This window comes from Notolepis coatsorum (assembly GCF_963971535.1).
Source record: "Notolepis coatsorum genome assembly, chromosome: 19".
NCBI lineage: Eukaryota > Metazoa > Chordata > Actinopteri > Aulopiformes > Paralepididae > Notolepis > Notolepis coatsorum.
In genome coordinates this window covers 63,306,345-63,323,611 of record NC_140183.1, presented here as the reverse complement: position 1 = coordinate 63,323,611, position 17,267 = coordinate 63,306,345, and the positions used below count along the sequence as shown (strand labels likewise).

The following is a 17,267-nucleotide window of genomic DNA, read 5'->3' as shown; positions in this document are numbered from 1 at the left end:
ACATGCGTTGGGGCCTATAACTTGCGTTTTAGGAATTACTGCAGAAAACCTTAAAAACATACTTATATTCACAACGGTATTAGCACGACAATGTATGAATGAAAAAATATAACGTTCCCACATCCAGAACAATAGATACCCGATGTTGAATGGGCCATAGTAATGTCGATATAGCTATAATATTTAAAAAGTTATAGCCCTGCAAAGAAGGTAAACATCTCCATAGGGCACTGGCAGACTGGGCCCAAGGATGGGTACAATGCATGGCGGACAATGTGTTAAGGGGGTGCCGTGGGGACAACAATGATCACAAAAGCTCCCACCCTCTCTCTGCCAGACAGGCCTCTCACGGCCATCGTCTCACCAAAGCACAGGCGTTGTTGACGATAAACCAAGGCTTTCGCTCACCAGTGAGAGGAAGAAGGAGGCGCCTAACGATGGCAATATTTCCACGGCTCCTTGTTTTTGCACCTCCTCCGTCTCATGTTTTGCCCATCAGACCGAACGTGACAGAAGACCCAACGGGCTTTTAATAGCATGCGGTTCAATTGGGCGCACCTGTACCAATGCCTGTGGGACAACGCAGAGACCTGTTCAGACCTGTTCAAGCACCTATGACCTCCAGGTCTAGTCTGACAGTTATGTGTCATTGTGTTTTGGTTCGTTAGGGCTATAACATGTTGGTATTTTCCCCACTGTTAACACTTTGAGTGCCAACGATGAGATTTCTCGTTAGTTCATGCCAACCGTTCAGTGCCAACGACGAGAGATCTAGTTTTTTTTTTATTAGCGATTTCCATTCATATTTCATCAATCTAGCCTCATGTTACCACTGGAAGTCTCTCTGAGCTCCATTGGGAAAATACCGCCCCCTATCGTCTCTGCGTGTGGTACTGCACCCCTTTGGATTGGATTGAATGAAACGCATGAAAAAAAAAAAACCTGCTTCCACATTTTACTTCTCAGGCATGTAACTCGAGCCGATCGGATTCATTGTGGAAGTCCCATCAGAACAGCGTGGAATCTGTGTTTCGACCACCCAGCGTTGGATCAATAAGCGCGATCGATATTTGGAATGGCGATCAGGAATTGGAATAATCTTTTTGGAGAACTGATCTGAGGTAAGGAATCTATTTTACCAGTCTTGGGATAATCAGAGCTTTTTTCACAGATATATCAACGTGGGCCCTATGTGTGTGTGTGTGTGTGTGTGTGTGCTGATCAGGAAATGGATAATCGATTTTTCAGCCCGCTTCTATAGCGTGCATAAGTACACATATCGATAATCTAGCGTTTATTTGAAAACGATTCATAAATAAGCCGAAAATGTACGTTTTTTGTGTATTCCACTAAAGGGCGATTATCACAGAATCTTTATATTTTCCTGAAACTTTCAAAAAAAAAGAATTTCAAAATGGTATAAAACGGAAATGAACCGATTAAAAAACAATCCGTTTCGACAATGTTGACTGCAAACAAGTCATTGATAAGCGACAGCCATATTATACACATAGCCATAATTTAAGATATAGTTTATGCGTTTGCAAATATGAGAGCTCTATCATTGAAGTGGGCGTTGGCATGCAACAGGGTTCCGGGGCACCAGACCCGTGGCACTGAAAGTGTTAATAAGTAAACATCAACAGCTGACGATTTGTTACTTGTGTTTTTCTTTAATTTTTACATTTAGTCATTTAGCTGAACGCTTTTATCCAAAGCGACTTACAGGTTCTGTACAACAAGTCAGCAGGAAGGGTACAAATCTGGCAGCTAAGAGTAAGTGACATTGTTTGTCAAACAGTGTCGAACTTGAGTGCTACGGTCTTGAGCGCGAGCGCATATTAGCATAGTAGGTAATAATAATATAGGCAAGGTAGATTCCTTAGTAGCAGAGTGGAAAATTGGGTGGGTTTCGTCTGTTCCGACTGTGGTGGGAAGTCCGTTCCACCGTTGTTGAACCATTGTTCTTGTGTTAAACAACAGGGGTGTTTTATTTTTTTAACTAAACGCGGGGTCACGCATGGGGAAAGGTTGAGGAACCCCTGCTGTAACGTATAGTAACAACAGATCTTCTGTCATTTCTGTTTGTTTACTTCCCCCCCCCCCATCCAATTCAGCCGATTCTATTCTCCTCGTAGCCGGCAGAGCATTGTGAGGTGACGCATGCAACAGCTTCAGTGACTCCACCTTCACCGTGGATTCCGTGGAAAAAAATTTAATAAGAAAAACTTTCACAAGAGGCGACTTACAGTAAATGCCCCCACCCCCCCCCCCCCCCCCCCCACCCACACACACACTCACTCATCAACCCACCCGCTCCTGACACTCGTAGCACCCCCCCCCCCCCCCCCCTCACTGCCCCCACCATTGATAAATCAGTAAATCAGACCAGGGAGTTGGGGAATAGCAGCGAAATACACAAAGAGGGAAAGACAGAAGGGAAGGAGAGAAGGAGGGAAAACAGAGGGAGGAGGACTCGAGGGGGGGAATGGGAGGAGGTGGAGACGTAGGGAGAGAGAGGAGAGGGTGGGGGATAGGAAGAGAGATGAGATGGTGGGAGATAGGAGGAAGAGAGAGAGGGAGAGGATTGGAGATAAGAGGAAGAGAGAGGAGAGGATTGGAGATAGGAGGAAGAGAGATATGAGAGGATTGGAGATAGGAGGAAGAGAGGAGCGTGAGAGATAGGAGGAAGAGAGAGATAGGAGTGTGTGAGATAGGAGGAAGAGAGAGAGGAGTGTGTGAGATAGGAGGAAGAGAGAGATGAGTGTGTGCGATAGGAGGAAGAGAGAGAGGGCAGTGTGTGCGATAGGAGGAAGAGAGATAGGAGTGTGTGAGATAGGAGGAAGAGAGAGAGGGGAGTGTGTGAGATAGGAGGAAGAGAGAGAGGAGAGTGTGAGATAGGAGGAAGAGAGAGGGGAGCGTGAGAGATAGGAGGAAGAGAGATAGGAGTGTGTGAGATAGGAGGAAGAGAGAGAGGGGAGTGTGTGAGATAGGAGGAAGAGAGAGGGGAGCGTGAGAGATAGGAGGAAGAGAGATAGGAGTGTGTGAGATAGGAGGAAGAGAGAGAGGGGAGTGTGTGAGATAGGAGGAAGAGAGAGAGGAGAGTGTGTGACATAGGAGGAAGAGAGAAAGAGGAGAGAAGGTGGGAGATAGGAGGAAGAGAGAGAGGGGAGTGTGTGAGATAGGAGGAAGAGAGAGAGGAGAGTGTGTGAGATAGGAGGAAGAGAGAGAGGAGAGAAGGTGGGAGATAGGAGTAAGAGAGCAAAGGTGGGAGATAGGAGGAAGAGAGAGAAGGTGGGAGATATAGGAAGAGAGAGAGAGCGAGAGAGGATGGGAGATAGGAGGAAGAGAGGGAGAAGAAGAATAGAGATCTACTGAGTCTGATAGTGAGGCTGGTATCACATGCATCAGGGCTGAGTGTCCCCAATAATAGAATCTCATTCCAGGAGCCATTATAACCAAAACTTGATTTTAAGTTTAAACATTTAAAAACAGATTCGATTTCCCTAATGGAGTAAAGTGGATTATATCTCAATGTTGTCCAACGAGCCTAAACTAATGGTCTAAGTCAGTATACTCTTAAGTGAAAGTAATGTAAAGGGTGGATATACAGTATGTCTTATATAGTTTAAACCTCAGTAGGCCTACAGTCTGTGACCCCTATCGAAAAGAGAATAAGAGGGAGAGTGTACGTCTAGACATAATAAAGTCTATGAGATATGGAGGTAGAGAGATAAAGTGCAAAGTGCACGAGAGAGAAATTGTGTGTGTGAGAGAGAGAGAGAGAGAGAGAGAGAGAGAGAGAAAGTGTGTGTCTGTGTGTGAGAGAGAGAGAGTATGTTTCAGTGGTCACTGCTCAGAATGGGGAAGTAATTAGATGAATTGGCCAGATCACACCACCATCTGTAGCTGTAGCCTACCTCTTACTGACAGTTACTGTACATGACAGTGATACTGACACACAAAATAGAGATACTATGTAACTAGTGTATGATATATCTGACAGTAAACACCTCTCTTTCCTCCTAACGTTTTTCAAAAACACTTTAAATCTGGAGCCTATACCCTATCCTAAAGCCAAATGGTCATTTACATCGGCTATTTCCTCAGTCCTGTACACCTATTAATAGGTGTTCTATAGTCACATCCCACACTCACACAGTCGGTCAGTGTAAACACAACCACTGTCCGCCACCACCACACCAGTCAGGCTTCAGTAGAGAGAGACTCACGGGCAAATCCACATTGACGTCCGAGCCGTCCAGCAAAAGCACGCGACAAGTGATGGTGGTCCTGGCCGCACCCGTCGCCGGGATGTGCACGGCCGCTCCCCCGGTCACCACAGCGGGCGCGTGGACGACCTGCTGCTGGTGAGCAAGGAGCACGGGGTTCCCGGCGGTTGCCCCTCTCCCCCCTCCTGCTCCTCCTCCTACCCCCTTGCCGTCCCGCTCGTCCCCCGTCTGGAAGCGTCTCCGTGAGCGGCGGCTGAACGTTCGGCGCAGAAAGCCCATCATCTTTTTGATCCACACAGCAGGGGGTCCGTTTTTGAAGGTGGAAAACAGGGCTGAGCGTGACTAACCGGGGGCTCCTGCTGCCCTCCTCCTCCTCCTCCTCCTCCCCGGGGCGAAGAGTCACTCCGTTAGGCGGCGCGGACTTCAGGCTGCCGATCAATCCTCCAGCTGGATGTCGGCATCAGCGGGGACTTCAGTAGCATACTAATTAAACTAACACAGATTTATCACTGGACGTTTTTCAGGGACACCAACCGGTTGATTTCTTTGCAATCATTCATTCGGTCTCATCATCACGAGAGAAGTCGCTCGCGGAAATGCAACCCCCTCCTCCCAGTCCACTCGCTCTCCCCGTGCACCTGCCGCCTGCTCGCTTTTGCTGTTGCGCACCGATTCTAAAATCCGGGAGAAATCCCGTCTCTCGCTCCTCCGCAGTGGGCACCCCGGTCTCACATGATCGGGAAGGGAGGATGGCATCCACCTGGACACGGTCTGCAACCTCTGGACCTCCGTGATCGTTATTATTTATAATTCCACCACCGGCGACCGAAACTAGTCCTGCTACCTCACAGGTAAAAGTCTACCAGCGAAACTGGACAAACAGCATGCTCTGCGCCTGCGTAAAAACACAACGCAGAACAAACTTTTTCCCCCTGACTGGCCGACCCACCAGTGTCCGTGAATTAGCGCCACCTATCTGTGTGATAATGGCCTAACCCTTTGTGGAGGGAAGTATGCTTTCGTGCATGTCGAGTTACTAGCGCCGATCGAGGTTCACATGGAGACAGACACAGACACAGCCGACTAAATACGTCGACTAAACGTGTATTGTTGTTGAGGAGTTAAGCAGCATCATTGGAAAGTCTAGTGCCAGTCATAAAGAGTAGAAAAATGGGGGACCCTGATGTAAACAAGACAAACGTCTTTCTCTGGTCTGCATCCCCTTAAGTTAACAATTATATGTATTGAGCCGTACTGTATTGTACCCATTCTGCAATCTGTTAAAGTTTTCAATCAATCATTCATTCAAAAGTTGTGCCCCCAGCGCAGTGGGGTAGCGTATATAAAGTATAGCCCAGGCCCCAGGGGTGCCCCAACAAGGGTTCGGGGGCCATATCTGGCCATCTACAATATCCTTTTTAGTCCTCCACATGGTTCCAGAGAGTGATAAGATATTCTATAAATAATTTTTTATTCAAATAAATGTATCTGAAGAGTGATTTTGAAATGCCTTGCTTATTACAATGCATATTATTTAAATGGTCCATTTATTTATTATTTATTTTATTTGTTCCTCACATTTTACCCATTCACTCACATTCACGGCAGAGCAATGCAAGGTGCCAACCTGCTCATCTGGAGCAGTTAGGGGTTAAGTGTCTTGCTCAAGGACACTTCGACACGCTGCCTGGGAGGAGCGGGAATCGAACCGGGAACCTCCTGATTACCAGACGACTGTCGCCCCCCCTGTATTCTCTATTAACTCCATTTACAAAGACCTTGGTGTAAGGCATAAGAAGTGTATTAACTTATTATTTACATTCTAAATGATTGATGTCCAGTTGCATTCTTTAGTCCATCGCCCAAGTTGCATTTCCACCCTCAGTCCCCCAGGGACCCCACTTACTTGTAGCGCCTATTCTAGTGGTTCTCAATGTGGGGTCCGGCCCCCCCCCCCCCCCCCCCATAGGTCCTTGAGAAAGTTCCAGAGGGTTAGTTAATTTCACTATTTCATTCACTAGAAATTGGCCCAATTAAAGAAGGTATAAGAATGACTCTTGATTGTTGGTTTCACTCTACTCCATTCTCTCCTTCAACTACAGTATATGCAATTCTGGACATTATCATATTGTATATAACAACCAGTCTTATCATACAGGGGTCCTCGGCCTAGTGTGCATCAATCTTGAGGTCCTTTACAGGAAAAAATATAAAACACACAATCACAATATTTCAACACAATGCATCATATCACATTAAACAGTGGCCTCTTAGTGGTCATGGCTAGAAGGTATCTGCATTTTGTTTCCATTTCACCTTAAAAGTTGTTTATAAACCTAACCCTTACCTTAACCCTACCCTTATTTCCTAACTTGTACCTTTATTCATTTATTAATAATTTGTCCTCTGCATTTGACCCATCTTAACTATTTAGGAGCAGTGGGCAGCCACGCGGGTGCGGCGCCCCCGGGGCCTGACTGCAGTTGTAACACCAGTACCTTGGTCAAGGGCAACGGCAGGAAACCTAGTATGCGTTTACTTCACAAATGATGTTTATGATCAGTGGAGTCCTTTCTCAGCACAATCAATACTGTTCCTCATACCGGCTCCGGATATATAGCCACAAACCAATGCAAAGTCAATGGGCTCAAGTTCCTTGAGCTGACTGGGGCTCACAAAGCACACAGAGTAGATTTCAGTGAGCTTCAATCAGCTTGTACAGACAGGAGCTCAACCCCCCTGTCGACTTTGTATCAGTTTGGGACTAATCCGGAGCTCGTATGAGGAACAGTGTGGTTCGTGCTACAGTGACTCAGGAGGTAGAGCAGTCATCTGGTAATCCGGAGGTTCCCGGTTCAATTCCCGGGGCAGCGTGTCCTTGAGCAAGACACTTAACCCCAATTTCTCCCGATGAGCAGGTTGGCACCTTGCATGGTTGCCTCTGCCGACGGTGTGAGTGAATGGGTCAAATGTGAGGAACAAATTGTGAAGCGCTTTGGATAAATGCGCTATATAAATGCACCATTTACCATTTACCAAATATCAGAACTGTTTCTTTAACCCACGTCCCACCTTCACCTAACATATAGATGACATTATTTTGCCATTTTGCCAAATTTATCAAAGCTATAATACATTTTCAACGTAATCAGGATACCTTCTAGCCGTGACCCCACTTAGTACATTAGTAACAATCACTGTGAGGAAGATAACACCACTCATTAGCAGGGGAACAGGCAGGACACGGAGATCCGTCGGTATAAATCAGTTCAGTGTTTATTCAGTGTTTCAATAATTTAAGAGTGATTGGGAGAGGGAGAACAGTAGCTTCTCCGCTCTTCAGGAAGTGTGTGTGGATGATGCTGCTGCTGCTGCTGCTGCTACTACTGTAGTGACTCAATCTGTCGTCGTGATCTAAAGCTCGTCACGCTCGTCCTCCTGGTCTCCGGACACACAGATAAACCATACGATACAATAACGACTGTGGCCCCACTTCCGCTGCCCAGTTTGATCCGCCAACGGGAGACATCGGTCAGAGAGGCACGGCGCTCTGGAAGGCACCGCGGCTTAAGAGTTAGAGGCCCCCGGGGGGCCAGAGCGCAGCAGCTTGCATCAGTCATACCTCAGTCTCTTTGGGGCCCCCCACAGCCCCTACAAGGTTAATGTGCTATTATTAGCCAAAACACTAAGGCCAGCTAGATACAAGATTCACATTCTTACACTGAATCTAGGCTATGCGTCTCACAGAGGGCCGTGCTCTGTGGCTATAATCTTTTTTATCCGGTATGTACATTGGTCCCAAGGGAACGGATATCGTGGAGCTCCTTTGTAGTAGGTCCCATTCTGCAAGGTGTCCTCTGTGGACGGAGGCTGGTCTGGTCTCTGTGTGTGTCTGTGTGTGTGTGCCTGTGTGTGCGTTTGTCCTTTCTGGTCCGGCTGTGATTGCTTCGCAGTGCTGAGGTGGACTACGGCGTCGTAGAGCTGTCCTGTTTCTCTTTGTAGACTCGCAGTATGGCCTCGCACACGAACTGGAACTGACACTGAAACACAACCACATTACTAGTCAGTATCGTAGCTAATGACGTGGTTTTGCCATTGGTCATAAAAAAGAAGAAGAAATATTTACAATATTGTGTCATAGTCTGTAAATTAGGGGTGGTTGAATTAATAGATCCGTTAGCTTTTGGGATTCTGCTTCGACGCACACAAATCAATAACTGACTTATTTAGGCGGCCGGGTGGCGCAGTGGACATTGCGCTTGTCACCAACGCAAGAGACACCGAGTTCGACTCCGGCTGTCGGCGTTGCCTCCGGCTTGGGCCAGCCGTCATACTAACTCAATTGGCAGAGTTAGCGGGTGGAAGTCGATGGGTGGTAATCTGGACGTTGTGGACAGCGACTCCTACAGGTCGGTTGGGGACGCCTGCACAGCAGAGACAGGAAATGGCGGGGGTAGTGTGAGCCTCCCACACGTTACACCTCACCAATGAGAGTCCGCGCTGGCAGGTGAAAAGATGTGACAGGCTGCCTCTTCGTGTATCGGAGGGGACACGTGATGCAAGGCTTCTATCCTCCCTACAACCGGCCAGTGGGGGGCATATGCGAGCAACACTCAAGACAGGGGAGGGGAGAATTGGCACAGTGGAATTGGGATGGGAGAAAAATTGAAAAAAGGAGAAAAAGTGGATCAAACAAAAAAAAATAACTGACTTATTTTAGTCCAGTTGTGAGGGTTTTCAATATGTTCTTTTTCCTGTTATTAAATTTAAACCCTCTACGGCGACTGAAACAAATCCTATCTACTCAGCCCCTGAAAACCTGTAATTACTTACAACTGTTCATATTGATTTTGATTTTGTGGTACAAACAAACCCACTGCCGAATATTGTAATTAAAATAATTACACATCACATAAAAACATGAAATAGCACATGAGATCATCTGCTGCTAATGCTGTTACTAGAATAATTACAGAGTTGAGGAGGCACCGGCAATATTGAGCATACTTACATATCTATACAAGCTATAGAATGACATAGAACCTGTGTCAAAAACCTTTTAAGAGTTCCGACTGATTTCTGCACCATAATATACGACCTATAGCCGTTTCTAAGTACCATAATGGCACACTGTAGTAGCCTATAGCTGTCGCTATGTACCATAATGTCACGCTGTATTAGCCTATAGCCGTCTCTAAGTACCATAATGTCACACTGTAGTAGCCTATAGCTGTCTTTAAGTACCATAAGGCACGCTGTATTAGCCTATAGCCGTCTCTAAGTACCATAATGGCACACTGTAGTAGCCTATAGCTGTCTTTAAGTACCATAATGTCACGCTGTAGTAGCCTATAGCCGTCTCTAAGTACCATAATGGCACACTGTAGTAGCCTATAGCTGTCTTTAAGTACCATAATGGCACACTGTAGTAGCCTATAGCTGTCTTTAAGTACCATAATGGCACGCTGTAGTAGCCTATAGCTGTCTTTATGTACCATAACGGCACGCTGTAGTAGCCTATAGCTGTCTCTATGTACCATAACGGCACGCTGTAGTAGCCTATAGCTGTCTTTAAGTACCATAATGTCACGCTGTAGTAGCCTATAGCTGTCTTTAAGTACCATAATGGCACACTGTAGTAGCCTATAGCTGTCTCTATGTACCATAATGTCACACTGTAGTAGCCTATAGCTGTCGCTATGTACCATAATGTCACACTGTAGTAGCCTATAGCTGTCGCTATGTACCATAAAGGCACGCTGTAGTAGCCTATAGCTGTCTTTAAGTACCATAATGTCACGCTGTAGTAGCCTATAGCTGTCTTTAAGTACCATAATGTCACACTGTAGTAGCCTATAGCTGTCTCTATGTACCATAATGTCACACTGTAGTAGCCTATAGCTGTCGCTATGTACCATAATGTCACACTGTAGTAGCCTATAGCTGTCGCTATGTACCATAAAGGCACGCTGTAGTAGCCTATAGCTGTCTTTAAGTACCATAATGGCACACTGTAGTAGCCTATAGCTGTCTTTAAGTACCATAATGGCACACTGTAGTAGCCTATAGCTGTCTTTAAGTACCATAATGGCACGCTGTAGTAGCCTATATCTGTCTTTAAGTACCATAATGTCATGCTGTAGTAGCCTATAGCTGTCTCTAAGTACCATAATGGCACACTGTAGTAGCCTATAGCTGTCTCTAAGTACCATAATGGCACACTGTAGTAGCCTATAGCTGTCTCTAAGTACCATAATGGCACACTGTAGTAGCCTATAGCTGTCTCTAAGTACCGTGGTTTGGACCATCATGGCCCGCTGGTCCCTCAATGTTTTGACTAGGTCCAGTGGAAACACAGGCCCACCCTGCTCCAGAAGAGTCAGCGCTGTTTCCATGGTGATCAGAACACCTGTACGTCCAATACCAGCACTGTAAAAAGAAAAAAGAAGAAAAAGAACAAGTTATCAACCAAAAAAGACACAATATATTACATTTAGATGTTCATAAAGTATGGATGTGTGTGTGTGTGTGTGCATGCCTGGGTTACCTGCAGTGTACCATTAGAGGTTCCTCCCCTCGCCTCCTCTCTCTGACAGAACTGATGAACAGCAGGAAGTCGGAGGGGTCGTCCGGCACGCCGTGGTCCGGCCACGCTACGTACTGGAGATGTGTGACTGCACGCTCCTCACCGCGCTACACACACACACACACACACACACACACACACACACACACACACACACACACACACACACACACACACACACACACACACACACACACACACACACACACACACACACACACACACACACACACACACACACACACACACACACACACACACACACACACACACACACACACACACACACACACACACACACACACACACACACACAACACACACACGGCTTGAAACGTCAAAATACATTGAAATAGTGTGTTAACGAATCAGAGGAGAGATACATGTGTGTAAGACAAATGGTCCTGGACGATATGGTCAAAATATGATCTGATGATAGCTTTCTTATTTTTGATGGTATAGCGATATTTGACGCCGTTATTCTCACTGCATACATACCTAGTATCCACACACATGTCTGTACTTACCTGCCCATAGTCCTTTACTATATCTATATATGTACATATCCTACTCTAATGCTGCTGGCCAGTATGACTACTACCATACTGTCTTTATACCTGTATCACTGTACATACTACAACTCTGTACATACATTACTCAATATTACTAATTTGTGTATTATATACCCAGTTTAATCACCTGTACATTGTATATTACTATTGCACTTTACTGTTACATTTGCACTCTGGTTGGATGCCAAACTTCTTTTGGTTGTACTCTATTTGTGCTGTATGATGACAATACATTTGAATCTAATCTAAGTTTGGGTTTTCCAGTAGAAAGTACAATGTGATTTAGCATCTATTCTATTTGATGTCTTTTTTTGTAATACAACATCATGTCATGGTGCCGTTTCTATTTTAATCCACTTCTCATCCCCAGATCTTTATAATACTGCTGCAAGGAACAATCTTTAGAATAACAACAAAAAATAAATAAATACAAAATACAATAACGTTGACGATGATATGATAATGGACACATGACATACAATACCTCTGTACAACCGTCCGCCATGCAGTACAGTATACCTCCCAGCCCCATACAGAAGGGGACGTGCTCTGTAAACCTGTATTGATTCCTCCACTATCACACTGACCACGAGTTGTAGGTGAGAGTGAAGAGAGGCGGAAGAGAGCAGAGGACAGGAAGGATGATACCAACAAGGAAGGGTGTAGAGAGGATAGAGTGAGTAAGGAATAGGAGGGAGAGAGAGAGAGAGAGAGAGGAATGGAGGGAGAGAGAGAGATAGGGAAAGAGAGAGGGAGATAGGAGGGAAGGAGAGAGAGAGAGAGGGAGAGAGTGAGAGAGGGGGGGAGAGAGAGGGAGGGAGAGAGAGAGGGGGGGAGAGAGAGGGAGGGAGAGAGAGAGGGGGGAAAGAGGGGGAGGGAGAGAGCAACAGAGAGAGAGGGAGAGAGGGAGGGAGGGAGAGAGTGTGAGAGAGGGAGATATAGGGAGAGAGAGGGAGATAGGGAGGGAGGGAGAGAGAGGGGGGAGGGAGAGAGAGAAAGGGTGGGAGAGAGAGGGAGGGAGATAGAGAGACAGAGAGAGATAGAGAGGGGGAGAGAGAGAGAGATAGAGAGGGGGAAAGAGAAAAGTGAAACTGGGAGGAGGGAGGCTGTGTTGTTTGTAGATTCATATAGCTGCGTGGCCTACGACTTCCTGCAGGGATTAACTCACTCAGCCAGAGGAACAGATGGGCCGGCACAGCAGTATGTGTGTTTTCATGGGTGTGTGTGTATATTGCATGTGTGTATGTGTAAGTGTGTGTGTGTGTGGGGGGGGGGTTCATGTCATGCCTCCTTGAGCATCATCCGTTTATTTACCTTTTCTCCACGGAAACTAACATAGAAAAAAAATAATAATAAAACAGCTCTTTAATCTAATACCCTGCCACACGCAAAGGTCCCCCGTCAGTCATACAGGTGCACACAAACACACGTTTTGTTACAGACAAATAAACGAATGGATGTACACCCACCCACACAGCGCCTGCCGCCCACACACTCGCGCACACACACACACAGACACACACCCACGCACTCTCCCATGCCAACACCCCCAGTAACACACACACACGCACACACACACAGACCCACCAGCCCACACAGGAAGTGATTTTTGAGCTGGCTTGAGTTTGTTTGGTCCAGACATGTTGTGAGCTCTGTCATGGGACATATGGGAACACAGCACATGCCACCACGGACACACAAGCCGAGAAACCCCCAAAACATGTAGCTACTGTATATGCTGTAGTTGTGGTTTGCTCACGTTTTGAAAGCGGGTGTGATCCCCACTGACACCCCCCACTGTGTTACATTAACACACCCGTACGGGACTATATATTTGTATATACAATCAAAACTCTTCATACTTGTTCATACTTCACTGTTCATACTTTTTGCACATTACTGCTAATTTCCCACAGCCCTGCTAAATATTCCATCCCACTGTATTGTTATTTTTATTAGTGTATATACTAATATTACTATTACTACTAATAATATATATATTACTAATTAGTAGGGGTGTAACGGTACACAGAAGCCGCGGTTTGGTACGTACCTCGGTTTTGGGGTCACGGTTCGGTACGAGTTCGGTACAACAGGAGAATTTTTTTTTTGAATGATTATTATATATTTATTATTATTATTATTAAATATAATATTTTTTTATTAAAGGGGAACTATTTTACTATTTCTTTCACTATTTGGGCACTTTTACACAATTCCTGTGAGTCTATGGAACACCTCTGTAATATATATATTTTTTTTATTCATTGTTTTGTATCAAGTCCTAATCAAGTCCTCAAAAACAGCATTTTTCTACCTCAAGATCTCGAGCTGTTTTGAGCCTGGGCTCCTAAACCACCTGTGCAGCGGCGGCCCCCCTGAACATTAACATGCAGCAGTGACTATATGACATCACATATAGGCACATTTTCAAACGACTCAGTTCAGTGAGGGTGAATATTGTGAGAGGAGAATTGGAAGAATGCGCCAATATGAGAATTTTGAGACATAGATCATATTAATATAAGTTCACATAGCTAGGAAACAATGCTAAACACTCAAAAAGGCCATTTATAAGATAGTTCCCCTTTAAGTTATAACTTAGTTCCACCTAGGCTTGCCGCGGTAGTCAGTCAGTGATAACGGTGTCATTCTTGTGTTCAGGAATCCACTTGAGTAAATTAATTGCCTAGTGCCCCCTCCCCCCACCGGTCTATACTTTCACTTCTAGAGTAGATTTTACTTCACGTTAAGCAGAGACATTGTTACACAACAATGGCAGTGGATTTAGCAATATTTTGGATTTAAACACCGCAGCTCGACTGGAGAGGAGCTCAGAGGACCAGTCCAGATCAGAAAAAGTATGTTTGCGTTTTTCTCTCTCTAATCAGCTGTGAAGGGAAAGTAGCGCGGAACACGTTGGTGTGTGTGTGTGTGTGTGTGTGTGCGTGTGTGTGTCTTTCCATTGGTTAACATTATTAGGCGAACAAGACTAAGACAACATTTTCAGCCTTGTGTAATGACCCTGCTGTGTTACTAACATATCATTCATTCATGGTTTAGTTTCAGGTTCACCTGTAATAAGGGGAGGGGAGGACGGGAGGAAACAGCCCAGTGCAGAGTGCGCAGTTCATTTGTTCTGTCGGCTTGTCATCCTGCCTCTACAAGCTTCAACGTTTTATTCATCATCTAAATGTGGCAATACAAGCTTGATATTCAACGTTAAATGAATGACCTTCTGTGTTAAGACTGTTAGTAAGCCAGTGTAAAGTAAAGTAAAGATATTGAGCATACATTTGTCAAATGTGCAACCCTAGTTTCACCTAGTGGTATGAGACGTATTCTTCGTATGACTGGATGTACCGCACTGTGACGCCCATACCGTAACTTCGCGGGACGAATGCACGTACTGTTACACCCCTACTAATTAGTGTACTTGACCACATCGTGCACAGTTGTACATCCCTGGCCTATTTTATTTCATAATTATATTCTATTTTAATTTAGTTTATATTCCATTTGATTATATTCTACCTCTTTTTATTCTACCGTAATTGTCTGTCCGTAATGTCGCACCAAAAACGACCAAATAGAATTTCTTGTATGTGTAAACTACTTGGCAATAAATCCCTTTCTGATCTCGTGCAAGAGTTCCGTTACTGTACCTGTGTGTGTGTCACGGTGAACTGTCGTGTGACGTAGGCTAGGTTGCACTCCTCCGAGTGACAGCTCACCCTCAGGTACCCATAATCCCTCACTTCCGGGGGATGCGGCCAGTACTGGTGGCACTTGGTCTGCAAGGCGTACAACATCATCCATACATTCTATTACTCATAACGTGAGGCATTGTTACACATCATATTAGTGTTATTATCTGAGCTCAAATCAAATTCCTATTTCAACAGTATTACACAGACATTTCAGCCGGGGCTAGATGTGAACAGATTGTCGATTTGTTTGCGTGTGTGTTTGTGTGTGTGACTCTGAGGGGTAGAGTGTCTTAGGGCACTTGACGAATATCAGGGAAATAAATGAATGAGAGCATCTGGTTACCAGGCAACAGGCAAGCCGAGATAAAAGGCTTCATTCAATGAGACAACTCACTGTCTCCAACTCCCTGTGTGTCTGTTTGTGTTTGTGTGTCCCCTCAAATAACAAATGCCATTGGAATCCTGCTCACATTCTGCTGGGCTGTAGCCCGTGAAAAACCTGTAATTACTTACAACTGTTCATATTGATTTTGTGCTACAAACAAAACCAGAAGCAAACATTGTAATTACAAGAATTACACATAAAATAAAAAACACAAAATAGTATGCGGTAATCTGCTGCTAATGTCGCTACTCCGGTAAATACAGAGTTGAGGAGGCACCACAGATATTAGGGGCAAACATACTCAGTCGAGTTCTTCCTGCCTGACTGACCATGTCTGGTGGTAACTGTGTGTGTTTACAGTGTGTGTGTGTGTGTGTGTGTGTGTCTGTCTGTGTCTGTGTTTTAAGCATGTATACCCGTCCTCTCTCTTGTCAGAGTGGTGAGCATGATGACGGTGTGTGGACTCCATATATCACTTGCCCTCAGATTCATCACTGATGATAGATACGATACTCATCACTGTGTCCTTTATGAGAAGGTTGGTTGGTCCTCGATGATGGAGAGGCGCAACAAACACTGGTATTTGTTAATTTTTAAGGCCCTTATTGGTAAGATACCTCCTTACTACATCGTTATTGGTAAGCTACCTCCTTATACTACATTATTGGAATGGAATCTTGGAACCTATGGAACCCGTTCTAGGGACTGACTGGTGCTTAAGGTCCCAGAGTTTGCTCTGAACAGGGTAAATCTGCATTTTTGCTATGATGCCCCTCTAGCTCATGGAATGAACTCCAACTTGCAGGTTAAACCCTACTCTGCAATTATGGGTAGTTTACATCATTGGTATCTAATTTAATTATTTATTTTTTTCCATTTGACGCCGGAAATGCCACTCAGAAAGGGTTAAAAAGGTCCACGCATGAATAACATGCACGGAGCAAGTGAAAAAGCTTATCAGACGCTAGCACGGCCGTGACGTCACTTCAGGCAACTTATGCCTTATGCCCGGCCGGGTCATAGTACTACTGGCAATATGGCGCTGGCTAACGTTAGCATTATGTCTACTGTCGTGAACCATTTTAGATCGGGGCATGTAGAGGAGTTTGGGGAACGAGTAAAATCATGTGCAGGTCCTCTTCTCAATCCTGTGGGGCAAAGCACTGCACACGCATCATGCAAGCTACTGTACACGTCGCTGCATGTTGATCAATAGTAGCCCACTCGGTGCACCGAGTGGGCTACTATTGTGCTAACAACATGCAGCGACATCTAGCTTGTTAGCCGGCATGAATGCCCGATTTAAAATGGTTCTCTCCTCTTTGTATACATTTGTCCTCACAAGTATTCTGCCAGGGAACTTATGGACACGACAATAGTAGTAGTTATAAGGTGTTTGAGCTTGTAACGTTAGTTAGCTCATAGCTATCATGGTAGCCAGTTTCGATGAAACCACGATAGCTATGAGCTAACTAACGTTACAAGCTCAAACACCTTATAACTAGGGATGTCCGATATTATCGGCCGATATCAGCATTAAAATGTGATATCGGAAAATATCGATATCGGTTTTCATTTTTTTTTTTTACATTTCTATAACCTTTATTTACCCAGGCAAGCAAGTAAGAACAAATTCTGATTTTATTTATTGTCAAAAGTATGCATATGTAATGTTAATTACCTGAAATTATTCCATTTTTGGGGGGTGGGAAACCCTGCATATATCGGTATCGGTTGATATCGGTATCAGAAATTAAGAGTTGGACAATATCGGTATATCGG

The 17,267-nt window shown here is 45.0% G+C and overlaps 2 protein-coding genes across 2 annotated transcripts in view; both read right to left on the bottom strand.

Annotated features, from left to right (window-relative positions):
* Nucleotides 1-5,089, bottom strand: part of epb41l4b (erythrocyte membrane protein band 4.1 like 4B) — a 63,354-nt gene extending 58,265 nt beyond the window's left edge. The window contains exon 1 of the mRNA XM_084336675.1: nucleotides 4,233-5,089. Coding sequence (XP_084192801.1) covers nucleotides 4,233-4,514 — 282 coding nt within the window. The 5' untranslated portion in view covers nucleotides 4,515-5,089. The remainder of the gene's footprint in view (nucleotides 1-4,232) is intronic.
* A 2,401-nt stretch (nucleotides 5,090-7,490) lies between these two features.
* Nucleotides 7,491-17,267, bottom strand: part of ptpn3 (protein tyrosine phosphatase non-receptor type 3) — a 57,268-nt gene continuing 47,491 nt past the window's right edge. Inside the window, exons 23-26 of the mRNA XM_084336161.1 lie at nucleotides 15,056-15,184; nucleotides 10,780-10,925; nucleotides 10,526-10,661; nucleotides 7,491-8,272 (exon numbers count right to left, since the gene is read on the bottom strand). Of these exons, the coding sequence (XP_084192287.1) occupies nucleotides 8,198-8,272; nucleotides 10,526-10,661; nucleotides 10,780-10,925; nucleotides 15,056-15,184 (486 nt within the window). The 3' untranslated portion in view covers nucleotides 7,491-8,197. The remainder of the gene's footprint in view (nucleotides 8,273-10,525; nucleotides 10,662-10,779; nucleotides 10,926-15,055; nucleotides 15,185-17,267) is intronic.